Raw genomic sequence first — 25,936 nt, 5'->3', positions numbered from 1 at the left:
TATTATTGTTTTTAACTGGGCACTGATTTAATCTTTTTTTAACTTTTGTATTGTATTGTATTGTTATTTATATATGCCCTGTGAACCGCCCTGAGTCCCTAGGGAGAAGGGCGGTATACAAATTAAATAAAACGTAAACGTAAACGTAAACGTGTCTCTTGTTGGGAGTCTGAGGGATACTTCCATGGAGTGATGCTGATGGAAAACAAGAAGCAAATATGACATGACAGGGGTACAAGTTCAAGTTTGGGGCTGCCCTTGAGGACCACTCAGAAACTTCAGCTGGTACAGAATGCAGCTGCGCGAGTTCTTTTGGGGGTCTCCCGATACTCCCATGTTACACCTCTGCTCCGTGAGCTGCATTGGCTTCCAGTTGCCTTCCGAGTGAAATTCAAGGTCCTGGTGATGACATACAAAGCCCTACATGGCATGGGTCCGGATTACCTACGGGAGCACCTACTGCCGGCGTCAACTTCCCTCCGTCCTGTACGCTCCCACAGAGAGGGCCTCCTCAGGGTACCACCGGTCAGAGAATGTCGGCTGGTGACCCCCAGGGGGAGAGCATTCTCGGTGGGCGCACCAATCCTTTGGAACCGCTTACCGGCTGAACTACGGACGGCCCCCGACCTTCACTCCTTCTGGCGTGATCTAAAAACTTATCTATTTGAACAAGCCGGCCTGGCCTGATGGGTTTGGGGTTTTAACATTATTTTAACTAACTTACCACATTGGGCACAATCATTTAACTTTAAATCTTGTATCCTGTATTCTTATTTTTATTGCCCTGTACACCGCCCTGAGTCCTTCGGGAGAAGGGCGGTATATAAAATAAATAAATAAATAAATAAATAAATAAATAAATAAATAAATAAATAAATAAATAAATAAATAAATAAATAAATAAATAAATAAATGAAGTTTAAACCTACTTTGTCATGAAGCCAAATTAATTCTCCATTCTTACTGTATTTGCAAAATCTTCGCCAGCCATACTATTGAGAGTGTTCCTTAAGCGCAGGATGGGCAGAAGAACAAATTAGTGCAAATTATGATCACTTGTCTAAGCACTTTATGAAAAAAAATAACTTGTATTCGCTCTGAGTTGGAAGCCAGATGGACAGAATCGGTTGAGATGATAGAAGCCCTTGGATGTGTTTTGATGTGCTGCAGGGCTTGATCCTCTTCCCTATCCTGTTTAACATCTGAAACTATTGAGAGAGGTTATCCATTACATCAGGGTGAGATAAAAGGGAGTGCTGTTGAAACCTAACTGTTGATCTCTGTACCAAATAAGAGATGGAATAGATATCCTAGAAGTAATCAGTGTCTGAATGGACAGATACGTTCTATATGTGTAGATAGTGTATAAGGCATGCAAAGGGAAGTTTAAAAATAATGGTGTTTATGAACACTGTTAATTTAAACTACTACAAATGTATCATGAGAGTTGGAAACTTAAGCTCCTAGGTGAAAATCATTGAAAGAGGAAGGAGGATGAGAAACATTTTGCCATATATTCTACTGAAAGTTCATTGTGGAATATTGATAGTACCGCAGTGTTATTTTTAAAAATTGGGATAAGATGGCAATTAGTCACAAACTATTAAACAAGCTACTTATTATAGCTGCCCAGTTTTGATAATTTTTTTTTTATGGAAAGGGATAATTTCTAGGACTCCTCTCTTACACACATAGGTGTCCTCCCAGGCAATCCAGTGCCTGGATTGTCTTTTAGAAAACTGTGCATAGAAGCACAGTAGAATATATTTCATGGCTAAATGAAAGAAAAATTAAGGTTAGGATTACTATCCAGAAATGAATCGTGTTATTTGTAAGTCCACAAAAAGTCTACTTCAAATGTAGTTTGGTTAAAGTGGGGTATGGTAAAGCTCTTTTTTTGTATCTTTTTGCTTACAGATGCATTTTACTGAGTCATAAAGTATCTAGAATATGCCTAAGGGAAGTTTTCTTCCCTTAGTTTTGAGAAAATTTACCATTTCCTGGTTCATCCTTTGGTCTTTAACACAGATTATATGAGAGGGTAAACACCGTCGAAGTCTAGGCATTTCTCAGTTGTAAAGTAGATCTTTTTGAAAACCTTCCCAGGCCGCAAAGAATCATGGGAAGTTCCATTCCTTGCTACAACAGGTGTCTTTGTTCGATCACCTTCTGCACACATTATCAACCCTGCTGAGTCAGACTGATAGAACTAACCAGGATTTTCAACCAGGAAGTTGAAGTCAGAAAATTTTATTTTAAAAAATGCTTTTGTGAAAAGACTCACCACCCCAGTGACACAATCTGAAGACTCTAAGTGGAGGATTTAGATTTTAGAATGACAGGCAGGAATTCGACCCACTGATGTTGCAGAAGAATTTCTTGTTTACAATGATGGATCAGAGCTGCCTTCATTGGGAAGAAAAGAAGTAAGCCCACATTAGCCTCAGCTTCACCAAGCTGCATTACTAAAATAGCTTTTTGGATTAAATATGAGATATTTTAATCTCCAGGATTTATTCTTCATGCTTTCTCTGTTTAAGCCTATTAAAATTCTGTCCAGTTTCCCAACAATAACATGGTGCTTTTATTTCTCTCTTATTAAAACACGAAGGATATCCCCAGGTTTGCTATTTAACTGTACATAATATGACCATGAAATATTTTGGGAGTACTTGCTGAGAAAAATGACATTGAGGGCAGAGCAATGTTATATTTTTGTTTTGCAAGTGACAAACATGTGACAATTGGATTAGGAAGCATACGTTTGTCATTACAGTATCACTTCTCTCATTATGTATGTATAATTAGGCTTTTTTATCACAGGGCTAGGCAGGAGAGAATATTGCAGGAAACAGTAATGGAATGAATCATTTTTTAAATATATTCTATTTTTTAATTTATAGATGCTGTTTTCCAATGTTTTAGAAACATTATAGATGGAAATACAATTTTAAGAGTTTTTAAAAGGTTTTCTTTATTGGTGTGTTGATCAATCTATCAGTTCTCTGAAATGACCAATACATTTTTCAGTTAAAAATTCAAAAGGATGGGATGCTGCATATAAAAGTGAGTTGGATTTTCTTTCATTTTTGGAAAAAAATAGTTCATTTCTTATGAATGAATATCATTTAAATAAGATTTTACCATCTTTTTGACTAACAAAGAAAGCTTGGTCGTGTTACCTTGCATCTCCGTTTAGAAGATACCAAATAATTTTTTAATGTTAGAATATTTTTTTAAAAAATCGAATGTACCTTCAAAACACACCCAACTGTGCAAATATGGATTCTTTCCAAAATATCTGGCAGGTTATACAGAAAAATTCCAATTGTGACAGAATGCTGTTCATGTCTACTGTGCAAATCTTTGGAAAAAGCAGAAAGCCACTTCCCTTGAGAAATCTGACTCCTCCACTAAAAGGAATCTAGTGTGATTAAATATTGCATTTAAAGAAAGCTTTGTGAGAACACAGGAGTACTTCGCTGTGGACTGAAACCTTCCTCTTTCTCTCAGCATCTTTTGGATTTACTTTTCTGTTGGAAGATCACTTTTGATAGTTGAAGAAAACATAAGGAAAGATTGTTACCGTATGGACATAAGAACAGGTGTTTCGACTATCTGTGGCCCACAGAGACCGGGAAAACTCCCAAAGGAAAAGCAACATCCAGGAACTGTTCTCATTGGCTGTGAGAGCTTCTTTTTCTTTTTTCCTTTTCCTTTCCTTTCCTTTTTTTTTTGTTTATTCGGTGACACTCCCTGCCTAGTCCCTTCAGGTGGCTGCTGTGAAAAAGTCACACCGAGCTAAGCTGAACTGAGCTAATTCTTTGTCCTGTTGCTGGTCACTGCTAACAGAGTTTGCTGACAACATGATGGAAGAAATTTCCGTCGTGATGGCCTACGACTCTCATGTCTTTAGCCAGCTGTATGATGAAGATTTTCTAGCCAGCTTGGTGGCAATCAGCAAACCTAGACATGTGGTAGGTGTTTACATTATGAAATACGATTTGCTCCCATTTATTTTTAATGTCTGTAACATGGAATAAGCCTCCTTTATCTTTTTCGGCCTTCACTGTTTTAACAGTTTTAACAGTTTTTCAGGATTGCGACATTGTTTTGAAACATTTCAGATTCTTTCTTGTGTGCAATTCTGAACACCGATGGATTTGGTTATACTTTAGTGTTCCTACATGAGTAAGAGACCCTAAAATTACTGTACTCTTAGCTTAGCTATTTAACCTCATGTTGCTTAACCTGTAGGACTAGTGAGCTTATTGCGCACACACAAAAGGAAGTCTTCTCCACCCTATATTTTTATTTGTGTTTGTATAAGGTACAAAAAAAAGAGTGTGTTACATGTATTTGTGTGTTTTGTTTCACTTGACAATAGGGAACGGAGGTAAATTTCATAGAAGAAAGTTGGCTTTAAAGAAATTAATGTTTCTCTGCGGCACTTAGTTTCATTAGAGCATTAAGTCTGGCTATTGTGTTGCTTCTATAGAATCTGAGTCCACTATACTCTTGAGAATGTTGGGAATGTTAATCCTTAATTTATCTGTACAAATATCTAGCTGAGCAGAATTTATACTGAATAATCCAATATACAGTAATCATGATTTAAGCACATTCTGTTTGGGCAAGTATATTGCTGAATAAGACACAGTGTTCTCAGTCAGATTAAACCTTTAACTACTTTACAAAATTTCCATTCACCACAAACCTTACCATAATGCTTTACAAAAGTTATTTACTACCTAATAAAACAATAAGCTGTGCTAGAGTGCTTCCAAATGAATTTAATTTATCCTTAACAATCAAGTGGAATGCAGACTTGTATCCTTTCCTTTAGTGTTTTAGTTTAACAAAATTATTTGTTAGTTAATTGTTTTGGGCTTCCAGATAAAGGTTTTGGCAGTTTCTAGCAGTAAATGAGCATTTTTACATTTGCATGTCAAGTAGGTATTTGTGCATATGCATTTGGTGAAGAGCCTGATATGCTGAGATAGTACTTTGTACAGGGAGATATAAGCAAGTCACAAAAAGATCAATGCTCATAATTAAAACTGAAGAATTAAAAACATAATTCCTATTTTGGGTTCCAATGTTTTCCACCCTTCATCCTCATCTATTTAACTCAGAAAACCTAACATCTAATCTTTTTGATTTCCATATAAAATATGTTACCATGAATGTATTTTGATTCTTTATTCAGATACGAATATAGATGTGCAAACACTTGTTCTTAACAATCACCAGATGGAACAATTAATTATATGCAGAGAAATAAAAAATAGAAACAAAGTTTTATTTTTATAAAAGCATCATGGTAAATCTTAGCTTAATAAGAACTGTAAACCTTTGCAGGCTTTGTCACTTTGCTCAATCTGTGAAGAAAAATTACTTGAAAATCTGGGCCATATTCTTAGAATATAATAGCAGAGAAATTCTTAGTACAAATTTCAGTAAAAGAATGAAATAAGATAAATTACCCCATTTTCCAATAGGATAGAAAATAATAGAACAAAAATAATGAAATAAAATACATGAACCCATTTTCCAGTAGTGTCTCATGCACAATCATATCAGGGCATTTATATCTGTAAATAGAAACAATTCTTTTTCTTAGTATCAAAAGGACATTGCCTCAGTTTTTATGTGAAATGTTAATATTGACCTTGATGGTTAAAAGCAGAATTTTCAAACCATTGGACAGCACTAAGGCAAGCTAGCAACCAAAGCCACTAATTAAAATTCTTACTAAAAACCTGTGTAAAAATGGCTGATCAGCTTCCAGTCATGGAGGGATAACTGTACATAGAACATAATCTGGAATGGAGAGAAAGGAAAGGAAATATATTTGGCTTGAACCCGGCTAGTGATGGATTTAGTATTGACATTTTCCAGTGCTAAACCTATGAAGTAGCATTTTTCAAGAAAATATTTTCAATCATATATTTTTGTTGAACATCATGTGATCCTGACTACTAAAAAAACAGCTGAAAACTCAATGCCAAACCCCCCTTTTAGGTATATCTTAGACCTACAAGTATGCTAATTCTACCACTCCTCGCCTGTAACTATCCCTTTTGACAGTACTATTATTGTAATACAGTAGTATGCAGTGCTAATAAAACATAACATGTTTTTGGAATCAGTTTAAAATACAAATGGCAGAGTACAATATGGGTTTCGTAAAATATCAATTTTTAAACAATTTATTGTTTTAATGCAAAAAAAAACTCCTCAAGATCATATTATATTACATATAGGGAAGATTTTTGAAATCAGCCCTAACAATCTTGAATAATGAATTCATAGCTTAACTTAACATCTTTGAATAGTATTATCACCTTTCCATATGCTGATGGTAAGCAAGGTCACAGGCAGAAAACATCATTTATCCAAGACTGTAATCCTGGAATAGCACTGTCTTTCCAATATCAAAGATCATTCTTTTTTGTGTTATACTACAATGCTTGGTAAATGTTCATATAGTTTACTTGGTTCTTCATATACTGATAATTTCCATTTTTATTGTGTAATTTAAAATATGTTAAATATTACAAATCTCTGCAACATGATATTAACTAATGTGTAGATTTTAAACCAAGACCTGGCTATAATAGGGTAGACCTGTATCATGTGAGCAAATGTATCCTCACTCAGTTTACACTTCCAGCATAATGAAGTTGACAAGAACTTTTTTTATGTCTCTAACTATTCTGTCCCTGGCTATGCAGTAAACAGAAAACAGAGCTTCTTTGTTGAAATAATTGCCTCTTAAGGTCATAAGGAGCATACTTTACAAAAAAATACTCATCCAATTAATTAACAAAAACACCTAACCTGACAAAGTTCAGCCAAACAGCACTTGACAGAAGGTTAGCAGTACCAAGTGAATCTCTGGGGCCAACACAGATGAGGGCCACATGCATTTTTCTAGGAATAGAACCCTTCCCCATTTGAACACATGAGCCAGGCAGATTCCAGCTGGTGGTGACTGATGGTCCTTAAAGGAAATATCAGAGAGTTTGCTTAATAACTTTCTAATTCTGCTTGGTTCCTCAAACAGGATTTAAAAATAGAAGTCAGAAAGCCAGTTAGTCCAATATTCCATAGGGCCAATCAAATGCATTTGGGAAACTCAGAGGCATAGAGTGGAATCCTCTCTTTTACTATTGCTTCCCAAAATCCAGTGTTCCATATATGCTACTTAATGATTCAGAAGACAACATAGCACTATTTAGACAAGCCATAGTTATCTCTATGAATATCTTTTTGTAAATAATCTAAAGGAATGCCCATCATGTCTGATAGTAGATAATTTTATTGTTTATACATTGTGCAAAATAAGATCTGATTACACACACACACACACACACGTCATTCTCATTTTCATTTTTATCTAGGATCATTTATAAAAAGCTATTAAACAGTTATTTTATTCAGCAGCCAATTAACACTATAGATTACACCACATCTCGTATACCATATTGTTTGTTTTAATGGTAGTTGGTTTCCTCATCATTTTAGGCTTTCTTCCTTGTATTTACTGATGCTTCTGTTGTTCAGAGATAGTGGTAAAGCAGCAGAGAATACAAGATAGGCACTCACAAGAGATGTATCCTAGCAACTCACTGTGCTACAGATATGCTGTGTTCCCAAGTGGAAAACAGAGAAAGAATAGAAAGCATTCTGGTGAGCTTTGCTTCTATTCCTGCAAAATCTGGCTTTTGAGTGATAGGTTTTGAGCCAAGGGCACAAAGAAAAGGGGATTGTGTGTGTCTCTGATTGGGTATATGTTAGAAATAAAGACATCTATTTTGTTTTCAATAGAATTTGTGAACATACTTAAGATTTTCATTAAACTTTCTTGCCAAAGTTACACCAGGCTGGGGTTATCTGGGTTAACTTTTCTCTGTGTCAACTTCATTTATGTTATCTGATTTGTATAAAAGCTGAAATCTTTGTAAGTCCACGTTTTGGAGTTTTTCATTTTTGTTTTGGCAGTTATCAGAGTCATTTGAAGTAGACAAGTTCTAAGAGTCTGTTTACAGACCTCCCATCAAAAGAACTCTTTTGATAATATTTAGAACTTTGGATAAGTTACCTGTGTGCATTGCATTAGGCTGTCTGGTGAGATCAGAGGTGTCAAACTGCCAGCCCGTGGGCCGGTTGCATCATGTGGAGGCCACGCCCACCCCAGCTCCAGCAATGCGGAAAAAGTCATGCTACATTGGGACACATCACGTGATGCGGCGAGTTTGACACCTGTGCTCTACATGGTTAAACCTTCTAAATCAGCATTCCTGCTCCAAGGAAGCAGCTAGTCAGAGGAGAAAACAGCAGGTGTTCCAGTAGGAGATTTAATTAATAGTCAATTATCCTTTTTAGTTACAGCCAGATGACTTTGGAGGACAGATTTGGTGCTACTAGTGCACTGAGGCCTCATGATTATCTGTTCTCTATATGCAGACTGATCATTTCTGGCCAGCCTCATTGCCTTTTACTTTCAGCTTACCTTTAGATTTTTATATTTTGGCATGGAACCAAATACTATGCTTCTGTACAAGCAGCTGTCATTGTCCCATTACTTTACTCTATACATAGTGAAACGTGTCATTTTGTTATGCAGCATGGAACAATTCGCCGTGGCCAACTTGCCGCAGGATAACTCACCGTGGTCAACTTGCCATGGGACAACTTGCCACAGAAAATTCCATGCAGGATAACAAGTGGTGGATAACATTTATTGCATTGAGTTATCCCACTTGAAATTGTCTGCAGCAAGTTGTCCCATAGTGAGTTGACCTATAGCGAGTTGGCTGAGGCAAGAAGGCCACACTAAGTTGTCTGCGGTGAATTGTCCTAGACCCCTCTAATTTCCATTAGCTGAAGTATGTCCTATTATTTCTCATTAATTCTTTCCTATCTTCATGTTGATTGCTCTTTGTACTGTCATATGTGTACATTTTTGGGGCCTCATTATGCCCTAATACCACTGCCTATCTGTAATTAGAACAATTATATTTTAATTTTGGTGGTTTATATTAGAATGGGAGGAGCACTACTCCCACACAAATATTATGGGTCTTCGTAGGAGGTGCACTGTTTTTCAAAATAATTTTCTTATAATTGCATACATTTGTCCCATATCCCTAATTAGTGCCAAATATAAAGATTTCCCCCACCAAAAATCCCAGGCCATCTTATTTTGAGATGGGTACTTAGCTGCTGCTCTTAGCAGTGGGATGTGGGATTCCCCTCCCCCAATAGTAATAGAAATCTTAAAGTTCCATTGTGAATTGAATTATATTCCCCACATTTAGTCTCATAACTCTCTAGTCCTCTTGAGGAGAGTTAACATATCTATTTTCATTTGAAATGTACTGGCAATTCTTTGGAAGATCAAGTGACTATTTTGCTGATGGTCAATATACAACAGCTTCTACTTCTCTTAGTCCCTATATGTCTTGCTAGAGTAATTTTACACCTCGAATGTTAACCTTAACAGTACCTCTTTTTGTTATTTATTTTTATTAACCTACAGGTGCCTACAAAGAAGCTAAAGAAATATGAGAGAGAATATCAAATGATGAGGGAGAATCAGCTGCAGCAGGAAGACCCTTTGGATCGATACAAGGTAATGGGTTGCCATGTGCTCAGATACTTTCCATTAGAACAGAAAGAGATTGCCTTTACAAGCTGAAGGGAGAGTTCTGGACAGTGAATTCACAGTGCCTGTTGTGGCACATTTACAAAGACTTACTTCAGATAGTTTATTGTTAAATTTTATATTTTACTTGAAACAGTTAAATTTATTTTATGTAAGAACAACATATAATGTTTTTATTTTCTCAGTTTATATGTTTGTAGGTTATACTTCTGGGAAACTGCATGGGATGCTGAAAAAGAATGAGGGATTCTCTACTACTGACATGCAAAGGAGGCAAAGAATTATGTTTAGAAAAAGTTATGTGTGGTTCACTACCTTAGACACATTTTGGAAGGCAAATGCTTCCATAACTGACTGGCTCACTGAATTAATGACTTTTTCCTCTATGGTACAAATACTCTTGGTGATTTAGTAATATTTATAACACTCTTGATCTGATAGACTGAGACACAGAGGTGGTGAAATAATTCATTTTATTGAACCGCATTTCGATGTTACGTTGGTTCCAAGTAAAAATATAACACAATTCCTTAGTAAAGTGGAACTCTAGTTTTATTCATTTAGTTCCTTTTTTCTCTAAACTCCCATAACTAGTTGCATGGAACAAAATGGCAACCTGAAATGGAAGTTTGAATGGTATTTCCACCACTAACCTGTTTTTCCACTCAGTTGACGTATGTTATATACATATGATACTTCTAGCCTACCTTACAGGGATGTTGTAAGGATTGTTGTGGTAATGTATTTGAACCACTGAGGTTGAAATGGATTTTATTAAGTATTAGGACTGAATAATTGCACTGTGTAAAACTACTAATAGGTCAAATTACTTTTATGTTTCTTGAACTTTGTAAGTATTGTTCCTCATAATATCTATTTGGGGCTTAGAAAATACCCAAATTTATACCGATTCTTTTTAGACAAGATAAACCAAATTTTGAATAATCTGGAAAATTGAATTTTTAATTATTACTGCATTGATACAAAACAAAGCTTGAATTCTAGCTTATAATGTGTACATGATGTTCATGTTACATAATGTCAAATTATATAATTTTAAGGTTTAGATCTTCATTCACATATAATTTAGAGATATTGTCCCTCAAATTGAACACTGATGTATTGAGTGTTGATTTTGTTGTCTTGCAACTGTTGAATTCTGTGCGAGTAAGATTCTATATAGAATGGAAAGGAAAAGGAGGGATGGATTAGAACTGAAGAATGTTAAAGTTGTGAATTCAACCATTCAGGTTTTAATATGTATCGTTATATACAAAAGAATGATTCAGTGTTACAGCCAAGGCATTCCAATATGACAATGTTGCAGGCAATTCTTAAGAAGCGGTTTTCTGTTAAAATGCTAGATTTTAGACTATTATTGATGGCAAGAGGTCTTCTAAATCTTGAGGGTTTAACTATTATTTTTGATAGCTCTACATTCTTTGAAATGATATATATTCTTAAAAAGAGCAGACATAACTTTGTTAAAGGATTTTTGAAGGGGGGGGCTATAACTACTTTACTTTCACTTTATGTATACCAAATAAATTGGAATTCAGTTTTATATAACAATCTGTGATAAAATATAAATGTTGACAAAAGACATGAATTTGATAATAATGTTTAAGAAACATTATTTGAGTTTAAATTAGTTGAAGTATGAGGTAAAGAATTTGCTAACGATTATAGTTTCACATATTATTTACAAGTCCACAGAGTGGAGTCTGGATAGACTACATACTAGTCTCACTAGGTACAGGATGTTTCTGTGGCCATAACAGTACAGATAATTCACTGTTTAAAGGTTTGTAACAGTGGGATGGTACTTCCCCAAACATTCCTCAGTCGAAGTTTAATGCTGCCTTACAACTAGTTTAGTCCACTTTTCAATCAACAGGGTAAAAATGCAAAACTAGGAAGTTTTAGGAGGAAGAGAGCTTTGAACATTGTGGCATCCTATGAAAATGGGACCTAGGGAACAGCTTCCTTCTCACCAGCCACCACTAATTGGAACAAGCTTTGAAGGAAGGAAGAAAAACAACAACAATATAGTGACCCCAATTTCCAACCCCCAGAATTGGTGCAGAAGGATCTGTGGTTGGTTAGCAGTACCAAAAACCACTGAGAGATGAAAAAGCTCAAGGACAGATGCACCACCTCTATCTTGCCTCCAGCTGCGGTCATTGATAAGTATGATTAGGGCTCTCCCTATACTACATTCCAGTCTGTATCTGATTGGAATGAGTCTAGATAATCCACTCCCTCCAGAAGCCCCTGTAACTGCAGCCTGATCACCTTCTTGACAACCTTACCTTGCCAAGTAGTTATATAAGGTAGCTGAGTTCAAGGACTACCCAAAAGGAAGGCATTTCCCCCTCTTTCAACAAGTGCAGATCTGCATGATTTTATCTTCCAAATAGTTAGCATTTCCTCACATTGACTGGGGAAAAGGTCCTGTGAGGTAATCCTGATTTCTACATGGTGATCCTTAATATGGGCTTTTATTCATGTTTATTCATATTTATTCACTCCAAGTCTTCTTCCAGTGGCATATCTACCATATCTTTTGGTCCTTTGTCTCCCAGAGTTCCTCAATAAATCAAAATATACCCAGAATCGGGTACAGGCATTGGCCACATAGGAGTTATGTGGTCGAAGGCCCAGAATTCTACCCATTCCAAGTGGCCACCAAAGACTCAACTGAACCGCTTGCCAGATCCTCAGGGAAAATCCCAAACTCCTGTGGCACCCATCTGGTGGCAGTGGACTGATGGAATAGAACCTGTCTCTCCATAAGGAGGGAGCACAGTGAGTTGGGAAGTAACTGGAGAATTATCTGTCCGTGGCAATGGATTGATATTAAAGTTCTGTACTACCACAGATTACATCACAACTGCCTCAGAACAAAATAAAACAGATCAGTGGGCAGCTACAGGTATGTGTTGGGCTGTTGAGGATTTGGAAGAGATCCACGGTTGCCATGGTGTCCACAAACTCCTGAGCTGTCCTGGACTCAGCGCCACCAAGCAGCAGATTAAAATCCCCCAGCACCCTGAGCTTTGGGGACTTTATTGCCAGTTTGGCAGTAGAATCTAACAACTTGGGCAGGGATGCTACCTATCAGCAGGGAGGGCAGACCCCTGGACATAGCTCTGTTGCCTCTATTTCAGTGAGAGGATAAATGGTTGATTTTTAAAATAGCACTTGGACTTCTGGCATGAATTCATCCAAAGCAATGCAACCCAGTGTCAGAACTTGCACACCTAATATCCAGAAGTCTGATATGGATTTTTATCAATATTCAATCAAAAGGAATGTAAAGATGATCCTCTAACCTATCAAATTGAAGAATTCAGGCATTTATCTGTGTTGAGTTCTCAGAAGAAGATTTTCATACTGTTAGATTGCTTTCTATTCCAGATTTCTTGATAGTACCAAATGGGCTTTTAAATTTTGGAATTTCAGAATGAATTGGCTTGGTAATAATCTCAAAAAAAGGCCATCTTTGTTTGGTGTCTTTTACTGTAGGAAACATCTGTCTCTCCAACTTTTAAAAGCTTTGCCAATTCAGAATGAATATATTATTACTTGTAATCTATATTCAACTGGTGCTTAACTCACATCACTTCATGCTTCCCAAAATGTCCTGGTCTGCAAATCAACATTACCATTTCTCTCGACATTCATTGTATCTATAGTACCAACTGCTGGTTTTCTTGGGCTTCAGTAAAGCAAATATCTCTTCTAATATGATGGTTACACAGTGAAAGGTATCCCAACTTGCTTTCTAGAAATCTTTTGTAGCTTGAGAGTGTATAGATTTTATTCAGGGACCAGTCACAGAGTTTCGACAGTGGCAGCTCTAAACAATGAGTCTTCCTTGCATAGTTTCAGTCTTGCCAACACTGAAATGGAATTGCGAGTGGCTCTCTACTCATTGGTTCTTTTCAGAATCAGTCTCATCCACTTACATCCATTAAGAAGGAGAATCCAGATTGTCCCAATTATTAGTAAAAGTAGAGAGAAAGAATTTTGTTCACAACTTCTTTCCTTGATGTTGTTAGGATTCAGTATAATCAAGTGAAACCTGTTGGCTGCTACCCAAAAGAAAGTTTGGATAACCGAGCAGGAGGAATTTGCAAATGGAAGAAAAACATATCCTTATTGTTATTTAAGGATTAAAGGATGATCAAAAAAGGTGTTTCTCAATGCTGAAGACTGTTTCATTCAAAGAACTTTGGATACATTTATGATACTGTGAATCCTTTCGTTAATTTTGCAAAAATATGGAAGGACTCGGTGTGCTGCATGTACACATGCTTATTCACTGATAATACTAAAATAAATTCCCACTGTTTCCTGGCTGATAATACATTCAAACAAACAAACGCATACAGCCTTTTTACAGCTGAGCATTACCCTTCTCTCTCTACGCACCACTAAATGAAAGAGTCCCTAGTTGTATACTGCCTTGTTGAATTCTTGCACTATCCCAAAGAATATTGGAACCAAATACTTGGGGGAAAATGTGAACACAAGCTTTTTCTTTTTAATTTTCTACATCATGAGACATTAAAGAGAAGATAAAAATATTTAAATACATGTTGCTGATCCTAAGTAATAACAGGTGGTGGTTTGGAGGGTCTGCCATAGTTGACGGGAAAAACTCTATAGTCAGAAATTGTGGAGAGCTGATCATTTTAGATTTACTGAACTGGATGCATCATTTGTTGAATGCCATGTTCCTGTGTCAGTTGTATCTTCCTCTGAAATGTCTGTATTCCACTGTCATTGGAAAAATAATCCCCTGGATTATCAGCGTTCAACTTTTGTAATAATGCCTGAGTTGTGGGTATCCCATTCATAAGACTGTTTGATGTGGATGGATGTATAGATATTTCACTGAGTTTAAATATATTGTTTTTTTGCTGTTCACTTTACTTAGCTCTGGTTTTCGTTCTCTGTCATAATGATAGCTGCTGGAGGACTAACTGTTAATCTGTTAGCATAGTAGTCTAATGAATATGGCATACATATTTTTTGGACGGTGGTCCATTTTATCAGACACGTTGATGATTGTTGTTGTACTTAAGTGCCCATTATGACCCTGTTTTGGACTTCCTGTATGGAGTGAATACTGGATATGTCAATGCAGTTATTGTGTTTTGAATTTAACTCAAATGAGATTTCATATTTATCCATTAATGTATACACACACATTAATGTATATAGGTATGTGCATATTTTTGTAAAGTTCAGCTTTCACTAACAAATGTGTTCTTTTACCACATTTTTATTGTTTAGTTTGAAAAGTGCAAACATATGATAGAGGAGAGGTTGACTTGAAATATCTTTGCTTATATTAATCTGGATTTTGCTAATTTAGCTACTTAGATATTATTTAAATAACTGATTACATAGTATGAGTTTGAGTAAAAAGCACATGCCCTGAATAACTAAATCAAAGCTTTTTTTCCCCACAAACATTTTCCAAACTTGGTTGTTTCTTCATATTAACAGAAAGTTCATTATTCGGAAGGATTGCAATTTGTTAAGCAATTATTTCAACAGAGCGTAGAAAAGGCAATTTTGCAACACTGCTAGATTTCTCTAGATTGCTAAACCTTTTAGTTAAGACAGACAGCAAGATCTTTCATGCTGCCTTCAAAGTCTGTTAGCCTTAAGAGTTTTAAAACTTAAGAGCTCATAGACTTTGTATATTACATATAACCAAAATATGAAAATCTGTGCATAAAGACAGCAAATATAGGAGGCACGCTGATTTGATCCATTAAGAAAAACCAGAGAGTGTGGTGGGGAAGGCCTAGAAACCAGGAGACCATGAGCTCTAGTCCCACCCTCAGCATGAAAGCCAGCTGGGTGATTTTTGGCCAGACTCTGTCTCAGTATGTATTTTTAAATTATCTATAGCAGTAGAAAACCCAGTGGAAAATATGAAGTCTTTTAGCCCATAAAGGCTAAAGTAACTTGTAATAATTTATTATGCGTTTAATTTTTTTTCATTTGGGCTTGGAACTTTTAAAATCCCAAACTAACCAATATCAAAAACTCTCTTCTACATTTCAGATGGTTGTTGTTGTTGTTTTTTAACTGAAAAAGCACATTGTATGTATTTGGGTGAAAGATGAGACACACCCAGCTTACAAGCAGTAGTGAAATCTGCTTGCATCAAACGGACCAATTGCTGTCGTCATTTATTCTTTATTTTGAGTTGTCTGAGCTTCCTTCCATTTGCTTTAATAGACCATAGTAGGAAATAAGCTATCTCTCAAAAATGAAGCCTTGGACCTCCGTGCAGAATTCTCAGCTTGGTGCTTTGTTTACTTCCTAATTATTATTGATTGGCCTTTAAATTTCACTGGATTGCTTCTCTTTTTGTTTCTCAACTTTTTTATCCATGATTGAAAACGGTAGTTGCTTTGTGATAGCGCTGGAGGTAAGTTTTATTTGACTGTATGTTGTTGCTTTTCTTTTTTGGGGGGGGTTTGTCTTTGGAAGTGCAGTATCCTCCTTGTTAACTGATAGTTGAGAAATCCCTCCCTCACCTGAGCCCTGAGATTTTGTATTTGGATGTTACAATCCTTATTGTTAGAATTCAGGTAATATAGTACTGGAAAAAGGGCTTCTGTTTACATATTTATCTTAAGTTTGGCTGGCATATGTGGTGCATAAACTTTATCTGTGTAGGAATGTTAACAGGTAGATTCTTTTAAAATTATACCTTCCCCAGAGGTAACAAAATCAATCTGCTTATTCCTTGAGAGGCTTTAACTGCCTCTCCCTCTGAGAATGTTGGTGCTTTTCAGGACTTAAGTGATTTTTAATTACTGCTTTTTTTAAAAAAAAATTAATCTATTATTGCAAGACCTCTTTCTCGTTGAGAAGATGGATTAAGTCTGGTATAACAAGACCCTTCTTTTTCATCTCCAGAAGAAAGCTAAGAAAAAGATTGGATGCATTGGCTTTTTAAAAATCACTCGCTAAATATATCGGACACATTTCCTTTGAAATTTGGCATACTTTTATTACAAGAAGGAGGACACTGCAGTTCCTACAGCACAGCTTGCTTGCCCACTTGTCTGTAAATGCAGAGCCAGAAATCTCATGCTCACATAGTGCTATCTGCTTTGCAAACACTGAATACTTTTTGGCAAGCGCTTAATAGAGAATATAAACTGAACTCTTGTTCTGACTAGATGCCTTCAAAGCTTGCAGGCTTCAGTGAATTATTCACATTTCTGTCAGATAGTCTCCAGAAATAGAGAATTAAATAATAGAAGATTTACAAATTTATAAAAACGGAAGGCAAGAGAATGGCCAGCTTCTCCATTATTTTGTTTGGGTTTTTTTTTTAAGGAACTGAAAAGTTTCATGTCTTGTGGTTGAAATACAAAATCTGTGCATAAAGGTAGCCCTCGACTTACAACCATTTGTTTAGTGACCATTCAAAGTTACGGCACTGAAAAAAGTGACTTGTGACTGTGTTTCACATTTAATGACCATTGCAGCATTGCCGTGTCCTGTGATCAAAATTCTGACGCTTGGCAACTGGCTTGTATTTATGATGGTCGCAGTGACCCAGGGTCATTTTGCAACCTTCTGACAAGCAAAGTCAATGGGGAAGCCAGATTCACTTAACAACCAACCATGTTACTAACATAACAACTGCAGTGATTCACTTAACAATTGTAGTGAGAAAGATCATGAAATGGGGCAAAACTCAATGACTATCTTCCTTAGCAGTGGAAATTTGGGGCTTAACTGTGGTCATAAGTCGAGGACTATCTGTACTTGAAGAGGTTTAGTTTCAATAAAGACTTAACACACTTTTGAACGTTCTTGGAATGGCTTTGTAATGAATCCTAGGATTATCTGTGTCCACCTTAAACACTGACTGCTCTTGTCTCTGATTTTTGAGTTTTCAGAGAAGCATTTCATGGTGCTGGTTTTGCTGAGTCTATCTGATTTTTACTGACAAAGATTTCATTCTCCACTATCAAAAAATATTTAACCAAATAATGGGGTTTGCTTTAATATCTAGCATTACTTCATATTAAAGAAGTAAATCTGATGCAGAACTCAATCTTATTTGGAAACCATTTCTAGAAATGGCATATTTTAATTTGACATAGTTTCCATATTATTTATCATATTTTACAAATGTATTCTTCATTATTTATAGTTTTCTTTTTCCCCTCTTATTGATTTTAATTATATTAACAAAGTATTTTAAAAGTTCAATAGTTATGTTCTGACTAGAAACTGTGTATAAAATGTCTTATAGTACTTTTAAGTTTTCAATTGTGTGCTAGAATATATTAGCCATATGATATTTTAGATATATTATTTGAGATTTGTTCATTATCTGCCATATTTTCTTTTTTTAAAGTTATATACTTTTTTAAAAATGTGTATTTGAAATATAAAAACAAGAAACATTAACAGTACTTTAACTGAATATGGAAAATCCCTTATCACTTAGGTAATACTTTCATACTTTAATATATGCACTTCCATTATATTTATTTTGTAACTGAACAGCGATATATTGCTAAACGTCAGAATATTATTTTTCTAGATTAAAATCATGTTTAATAAGTATGTATAAATCTTTTTTACTTAATCCAATAGCTCTTCTGTATTCTACCAATCATTAGGGTGTGCAAAGCTTTCTGTGCTTGAAGCTGCCTTTTCAAGTATTCCAAACTTGAATTCAAGCACATATGTTGCGAGAGTTTTGTTTCAAGCTTTGCACAAAACATACTTTACTCAGAACAAGACTTGCCCATTTTGAGCGACATCTTGACATGCTCAGTGTTATTCCTTGCTCAGCAATTTGATGTTGGGTTTTGTGATTATTGGTTTAGATTACAGGGGTGTCAAACTACCGGCCCACGGGCCGGATGCGTCATCGGAAAGCCACGCCCACCCCATTGCCGGCAATGGCAAAAAAGCTCCGATATGTTGTGCGATGTCACATGACGTCACGAGTTTGACATGTCACCATGATGTAAAAAAGATGTTGAGATTCTAGAAAGAGTACAGAGAAGAGCAACAAAGATGATTGGGGGACTGGAAGCTAAAACATATAGGGAACGGTTGCTGGAATTGGGTAAGTGTAGTTTAACGAAGAGAAGGACGAGGGGTGACATGATAGCAGTGTTCCAATATCTCAGGGCTGCCACAAAGAAGAGGGAGTCAAGCTATTCTCCAAAGCACCTGAAGGCAGGACAAGAAGCAACGGATGGAAACTAGTCAAGGAGAGAAGCAACCTAGAACTAAGGAGAAACTTCCTGACAGAACAATTAACCAGTGGAACAACCTGCCTCCAGAAGTGGTGAATGCTCCAACACTGGAAGTTTTTAAGAAGAGACTGGCCAGCCATTTGTCTGAAATGGTATAGGGTTTCCTGCCTGAGCAGGGGGTTGGACTAGATGACCTCAAAGGTCCCTTCCTCCTCATTATTATTATTGTTGTTGTTGTCTGGTTTAGAGTATTTTTCCATGTCTAACCAGTTGTGTATCTGCATTGGTTGGCTTAGACTGGGTGGGGTGTTCTGGGGATGGAAAGCTAAGGCAGAGCAGAGCAGAATTCCTTATAAGACGTCTGAGGGCTAAAGAGCCAAGGGGAGAGACTGCTCTGCCAATGGGGAAGGAGGATGAAATCAACTGCCCTTCCATGGGCTGGCCAACTACAAGCAGTAGCAATATGGCTACTATTGCTTGCTTTACTAGTAGTAAATTTTAAAGCAATGTTGAGTGCTGGATAGAAGAGAGAGGTCATCCTTCTCTGTTTTTAAATTTATCTTCTCCTGAAGACATATCTCTTTTACTTACTCTACCCCTATTTGTTGAGGTGGGAGTGGAATAATTCTTATAGTTAGATGGTGGCCATATAATCCTCCCCCTTCCATGAAATCCTAACTTTTAAAAAACAATGACTTGGAAGTTACAATCAGATAAAAGGCCAATTGGTAATACTTCTTGCAGCAGAAATAGTGGCATCAATTGTCATCATAGTGTGTACCACTACTAGGTCATAGTGAGTTACCTCTACCCTCCCTTAGAAGCTGAGAAGCTGAGTTTGAGGGACAAGGGAATAAAGAGTTACCCTACCCTGTGAATGAAGATCACAAACAGTGATAGAGGTGATGCAGAGTAATCAGTAGATTATCATTAGCAAAGTAGAGGAGGAGCCATCTGGTGAGGCTCTTGAGACACCAATGTTTTTTCAACATCACGGATACTTAAGCACTTTCTTAGGCATCTTCTACTGTCATACAATCATACAGTTGGAAGGTGCCTAAGAGGTGATTAAATCCTACACCTACACCTATCACCACCTTTGATAGAAAACTATTAGTAGCAGCAATAGGAAACCTGCAGTAAGTAAAGCAATCATTTGTGAGCAAACAGCAAGATGGTTCAGAGGCATCAGATTGGAAATTATATATATATTGCAGATGTGGCTGGTGAAACTTTCAGCACTTGAATGCATGTCCCTTCGATCCCCAGCAGTAGACAAATAATTGAAGCTGTCTTTATGCTTATGCTATACAACATGAGTCAGTTTTTGCTTTCAGTTCATTTTTTAAGAAAAACTTGCAATTCCAGGAAGTGACCCAAAGGTGAAGGAAAGTTGATCAGGAACAGATCTCTCTCCTGTAGACAAAGTTCCTTGTTGCAAATAAGGCTCAGAAACAGTAAGGGAGAAAAGGCTGTATCCAAGAGAAGACAAGCTTATAACACCCATAATAGTAGTAGCAGCAGACAGGATTCTGTTTCCAGCCTGGAAATTTTCTTAGCATGCCCAAGCATACCAGCCTCATCTTGGGATAACGTCTTTGCTGCATTGCCAAAAAAAACAACCAGAAGCCAAACTAAGTCAGCTTGAAGAAAATAATAATAAAAAAATGCCCATTTTCGACTGCCATACCAGATAAAAGTTGATCAGTAACATGTTCCTGCATCCTGAATGAGAGATCTAGGGCAAGTAATGCTGTGATATCCCATTGTTCCCATGCCGATATTGAGTGGGTAGTACCACCCTCTTAAGGCATCCTTTTTATCATGAAGCCACTGGAGAGCAATTGAGAGATAACCCCTTGCTTCACCCTTCAAATCACAAGCAGCCCTCTGTCCACTGGGAGTGCTGTCCGTCCGTTCGATAGCAGCTGGTTTGCCGCTCTAAAGCCTTTATTAATTTCATATTAGGGTGAGCCCTGGCTTCTTTCCCCTGAGTGATGTACATGACAAAGAGATTCAGTCAGGGATCAGCTGAGTAAATCTGTCCTGGGGCCTGCCTATCTATTGCCCCACCTAAGTTAAAATGGCATTCTGCCAGCTTTCTCTCAAAGCTCTCCCACCCACTCTCGCCCCCTCCTTCGTGCACCGCCCATAAGGATGTTGCTAGGTCCCAATCAGTCAAGGTGCAGTGACTGAAGAGGCCCCATACCATTCAAAGCACATGCACATGGAGGCAGTTCTCTGGATCGCAGCAGAACAGGTTCCAGGCCAGAGAAAAGGAGAAGAGGATCACTTGCAACTTTTTGTCTGTCAAGTGGGTAAGTAAATTGTTGTTTCTTAAATATTCTTCACGAATGCCATCAACAGAATGCCAATGTCCCCGCATAAAGAAGCATTTCAGTGGAGATAAAATAAGGCAGGTAAATCCAATCGTGTATTACAGGGGTCTTCAAACTTGGCCCTTTTATGACGTGTGGACTTCAACTCCCAGAATTCCTCAGCCAGGCATGCTGGCTGAGGAATTCTGGGAGTTGAAGTCCACACATCACAAAAGGGCCAAGTTCGAAGACCCCTGGTGTATTATGTGCATGAACCACTGTGTTTCATACATAAGTGTTGCTAAAGTTGTAACTGTTGTTATCAGTTATACATAGAACTACTAACATTGTAGCATATTGGAATGGGTTTGTAACTTTTTTTGCATAGGTTTTATATTCTATACATGGTATTTGTTCTCTAGATGTTAAATTTCATGATGCCTTTTAAAAAGAAATGATGTTTTTTCAGTGATAAAGATCATCGAGGTTAAAAATCAACAAGACATGAGGAAATGCAGAGTGCACATGCACTATACTTGCACAGCAAAATTTAGCAAACCAATTTAAAGTTTTTCACAATATCTTCACTGTTCATTTGGTTAAACTGACATTTATTTTGTTGATATATAGCTTCAGGATGTATTTTAAAAATGCATTGTTGGTTGCATTTCGCTAGTTCAAATATGATGTATGTATTAATGCATGCACTCTAAAAACTGTTGAAACTCGTATTCATGTTGAGCTTTCAAAGGAGATTAAGGATTTTCTGTTGGGTTGATTTACTGGGCCTTGTTACATATACTCTTTACTCTTGTCATCTACATTATTGTTTCTGATTTTGAACAGTAGTATTTTAGTAGTATTTTTCTATTATAGCATTTTTAATATTTCTTATTTACGTGCAATTTTTGCTGACAATTTTTTTCAGAACCTAGAAGTGGCCATAATAAGTGGTATGTGTGTCTGTGTGTCTGTGTGTGTGATAATTTTTTGCTTTGAAAAAGGGAGGGAGGTAATAACTTTGTTCTTTATAGTGGCCCCTTCTCCCAGGAACCAACCTCAGGCAACAGTCAGGCATTAATTGCAGCAGCCTTCTGGACTGGAACAGTCCCAGTACCACCATGTGTGGCCACAGACCAAAATACTTCCATGTTCTTTCTATTTGCAATGGAAAACTTAAAGAGTAGGGGAAAGTTTTCACACCACATTTGAACAGGCTTTCAGTACTACTATGGGCATGAAGGGCATCCCTTACTTGATTTTTTTTTATTCTAGATGGAGAAAATGTGGCACATTCAAAGTCTGTTCCATCCTCAGAACACGGAACACTTGACTAGGGCTGTTTTGTTCTGGCTGCTAAACAACATATGTTTCCTATTTTATTTTATTTATTTATTTTATTTTAATTCCATTTATATCCCGCCCTTCTCCGAAGACTCATGTGTAACCATGCACATATCTATATATTGTCATGATCAGTTCCAACGTTAAAATAAAATATTCTGCCTATATTCCTTTTGTGTAAATTCTTCATTTTAAAATTTTGCTTTTTACTTTGAATAGGTAGACATGTAACTGTTGTTGTCTATCTCTCAAGCAAGCCTGTTTTGTTTTTACTTTTGTTCCTTCTTAAGAGATTCCATGTATATAATTTGATTCTGCCTCTATGAATTTTTTTAAAAAATCAATATGGTAGAAGTAATGAAAGTAGCATTTTGAAGACAAGATTGAGTCAAGCTAGCAGCTTCAAAATCTTATGTCAGAAGTCCTGCTGCAGAGAGAGAAAAAGACATTAAGCATGCTTTGGATATTATTAATTCAACTTCAATATCAAATCAAATCTTTATTACTGTTAAAACCAGTGTCAGGAAGGTAAAGAACAAAAATAAAAAATAATACAATAAAATTACATATAAAAATATAACAAAACTAAAATGTAACAAAACTAAAATGGGCAGCAGAGTAAACTCAACAATATTCCTTATTTGTGGATATTTCTTAAGGCAAGGCATAATATGTCAGGGAGGGAATGCTTTTTATATTCAAGATAAAATAAGTATTTTACATGATTAATTATGAAATATGACATTTACATATAGAATACATATCAAATACGAACACGACTTTGAGTACCTGAGCTTAATCTGGTTGAGTGATGAACAGTGTATCATTATATCATTAACTGCTTAGCTTTTGATGGATGCAATTAATTAGCAACTTCTAAAACTCTTTTCTACAGTATAAATGGATACACCACCTCTTCTCTTTTCTCTTAACTGTTCTGTTAACTTTCTGTTTGTTGGTTCTTCTTTTTCTGCAGAGGGAGAATCGCAGGCTTCAGGAAGCCAGCATGCGACTTGAGCAAGAGAATGATGACCTTGCTCATGAACTTGTAACAAGTAAAATTGCTCTACGAAATGACTTGGACCAGGTAAGAAGCCTTCCTCTAAAACTAAATTTCTGTGGCAATCTAGAGTCCAATAGTAAAACAAAGAAAGAAATAAACCAAGATAGAAACCATAATTATTGTATAATGCCTGCCATTTATTATGTGTGGAAGTTGAGTTAGAAGTATAAACAGAATACTTAGTGGGTTCAGCTGGACAGTTACTACTGTTGCAATCCTGGAGAACGGTTGGTTCAAATGATGGTAGAATTTCAGTTCCTTTTTTAGTATTAAAAGGCAATTGATTATATATAGGTCTTATTGATCAGAAAACTGAAATTTTATATTTTCTCTTATGAGAAATTGGGATTTTGGAGCACTATTATTTAAAATTATTTTTATTTGAAAATGGCTGAGAAAATGTATTTTTAAAACAGGATCATTGCTTTTATTCTATATTAAGTAACAACACTTACAACTTTTAAGATTTTACAAAAGGAATACAGTTTATCTGAAAAGACAGAATAGCAGCACAGTACAAATACTTGTTATGTACATTGTTTAGTCATAATGTCTTTATGGGGTCTTTGAAATTCTAGAGACATTTTAAAGAAGAGGTTGGACGTCACTTGTCTGAAATAGTATAGGACAGGGGTAGGCAACCTCGGCTCTTTTATGACTCATGGACTTCAACTCCCAGAATTCCTGAGCCAGCATGGCTGGCTCAGGAATTCTGGGAGTTGAAGTCCATGAGTCATAAAAGAGCTGAGGTTGCCTACCCCTGGTATAGGATCTCCTGTTTGAGCAGGGGGCTGGACTAGACGTCCTCCAAGGTTCCTTCCAGTTCTATTCTGATTCTGATATTGTAGAAGGCCTTTTCTGAAACTAAAACTAAAAATTAGAAAAGTAAGTTTGGATAATATGAAAGACATTTGGAATAGAGCATTGGAGTATTTTATATTTCCCAGTTAATGGTTTTTGGCTTTAATAACGTTAGTTATTTCTTATCACCTAAAAGCTTAATTACCTGAGCGAAAAACAAAAAAAGAATGCTTTTAAAAATTTGGTTCTCTTTGTTCTCTGCTGGAAAATTATGATTTGAAATGGTCTAGATGTAACTTGTTTAACAATGGAATTGTAACGATTACATTAAAGAGCATCATATAATGTCATCTTAAGTAGTTTGGTTTCTTATTTAAAGTGGTTCTTGTTTAAACCAGAATTAAATATAATGTTGCCGAGGGTTGTTTTTAGTATTGAGTTTTTTTCTTTTTTCCTTTATTTTCTAGGGGCGTTTAATCTTTCTTATCTAAGGCAGAGGTGGGCCATGGCACATAGGTTGGGGACCCCTGATCTAAGGGATTTAATATAGGATTATTATTATTATTCTTTCCCTCCACTATATGGATTTTTTCGAATATAATGGTTTCTTTGTTAAAAGTGTATACTCATTTACTATTCAGTAGTAACAGTAGCTAATATTATTAGATATACTATTAAAATTGAAAAGTTTTACAGAATTGATAACTTTAAACCTTAATAAAATTATTTTAAAAAGCAGAGTTAGTGTTATGTTTAGTTACTACAAGGATAAATAATTGCTCCACATCTTAACTACTGGCAGAATAATAAAAATAATTGGATTGGAAATGGTGGCTTTGGATCTTTCAATATAGATATATGTATCACAGGGAATCTTTTACATCCTGAGTTCCAGAATTTGGGGGAGGGGTAGACCCCAGTTGCACCTATATCCATATGTTATTTATGGACCCATGCCTGCATTGCCCATGCTTATTCAGGGGATCTCATTGCTCCGTCCATGTCACTCTGAAATTCTCAGGCTGAAGATAAAGCAGATGTTTTGAATAAGGAACTGCTCCTGACCAAACAAAAACTAGTGGAAACTGAAGAGGAGAAGCGAAAACAGGAAAAAGAAACAGCAGAGGTAAAGGGAGTTCTACTGGTTCATGGGGTCATACCAAAGAGAAGGGAACAGAGAGTACCATTCTCTTAATGTAAAGAGATTTTGATTCTCTTAAACATTTACTGTACATTAATCTTGTTGTTTCAGTTACATAGAACAACCTTTTCTTGAGGTATTTGCTCTTTGAATATCACTAATAAAAATAGTTCCTAAAGTTCTTGGACAGATTTGAAACTCATATTAGGAAACAAATTAGCATGACTATGGTGTCTTTAGGGACGCGGTGGCTCAGTGGGTTAGGACGCTGAGCCTGTCGATCAGAAGGTCGGCAGTTTGGCGGGTCGAATCCCGAGTGCCGCGTAGCAG

General features: G+C 36.4%; 1 protein-coding gene across 9 annotated transcripts in view; it reads left to right on the top strand.

Moving 5' to 3' along the window:
- Nucleotides 1-25,936, top strand: part of RABGAP1L (RAB GTPase activating protein 1 like) — a gene marked incomplete at its 5' end in the record, with an annotated part of 171,329 nt that overhangs the window by 135,475 nt on the left and 9,918 nt on the right. For 5 of the 9 annotated variants that reach the window (XM_081322948.1, XM_081322949.1, XM_081322951.1 and 2 more), the window contains 3 exons: nt 9,548-9,640; nt 23,578-23,688; nt 25,487-25,591. In XM_081322948.1, the coding sequence (XP_081179074.1) occupies nt 9,548-9,640; nt 23,578-23,688; nt 25,487-25,591 (309 nt within the window). Of the gene's footprint in view, nt 1-2,193; nt 2,427-3,308; nt 3,978-9,547; nt 9,641-9,858; nt 11,160-15,196; nt 15,580-16,108; nt 16,131-23,577; nt 23,689-25,486; nt 25,592-25,936 lie in introns of those variants that run through there. The other 4 variants (XM_081322956.1, XM_081322952.1, XM_081322953.1 and 1 more) reach the window with 4 other exon arrangements.

Source organism: Vipera berus (assembly GCF_964194415.1).
Source record: "Vipera berus genome assembly, chromosome: 3".
Classification (NCBI taxonomy): Eukaryota; Metazoa; Chordata; class Lepidosauria; order Squamata; family Viperidae; genus Vipera; species Vipera berus.
This window is presented reverse-complemented; position numbering and strand designations above follow the sequence as displayed.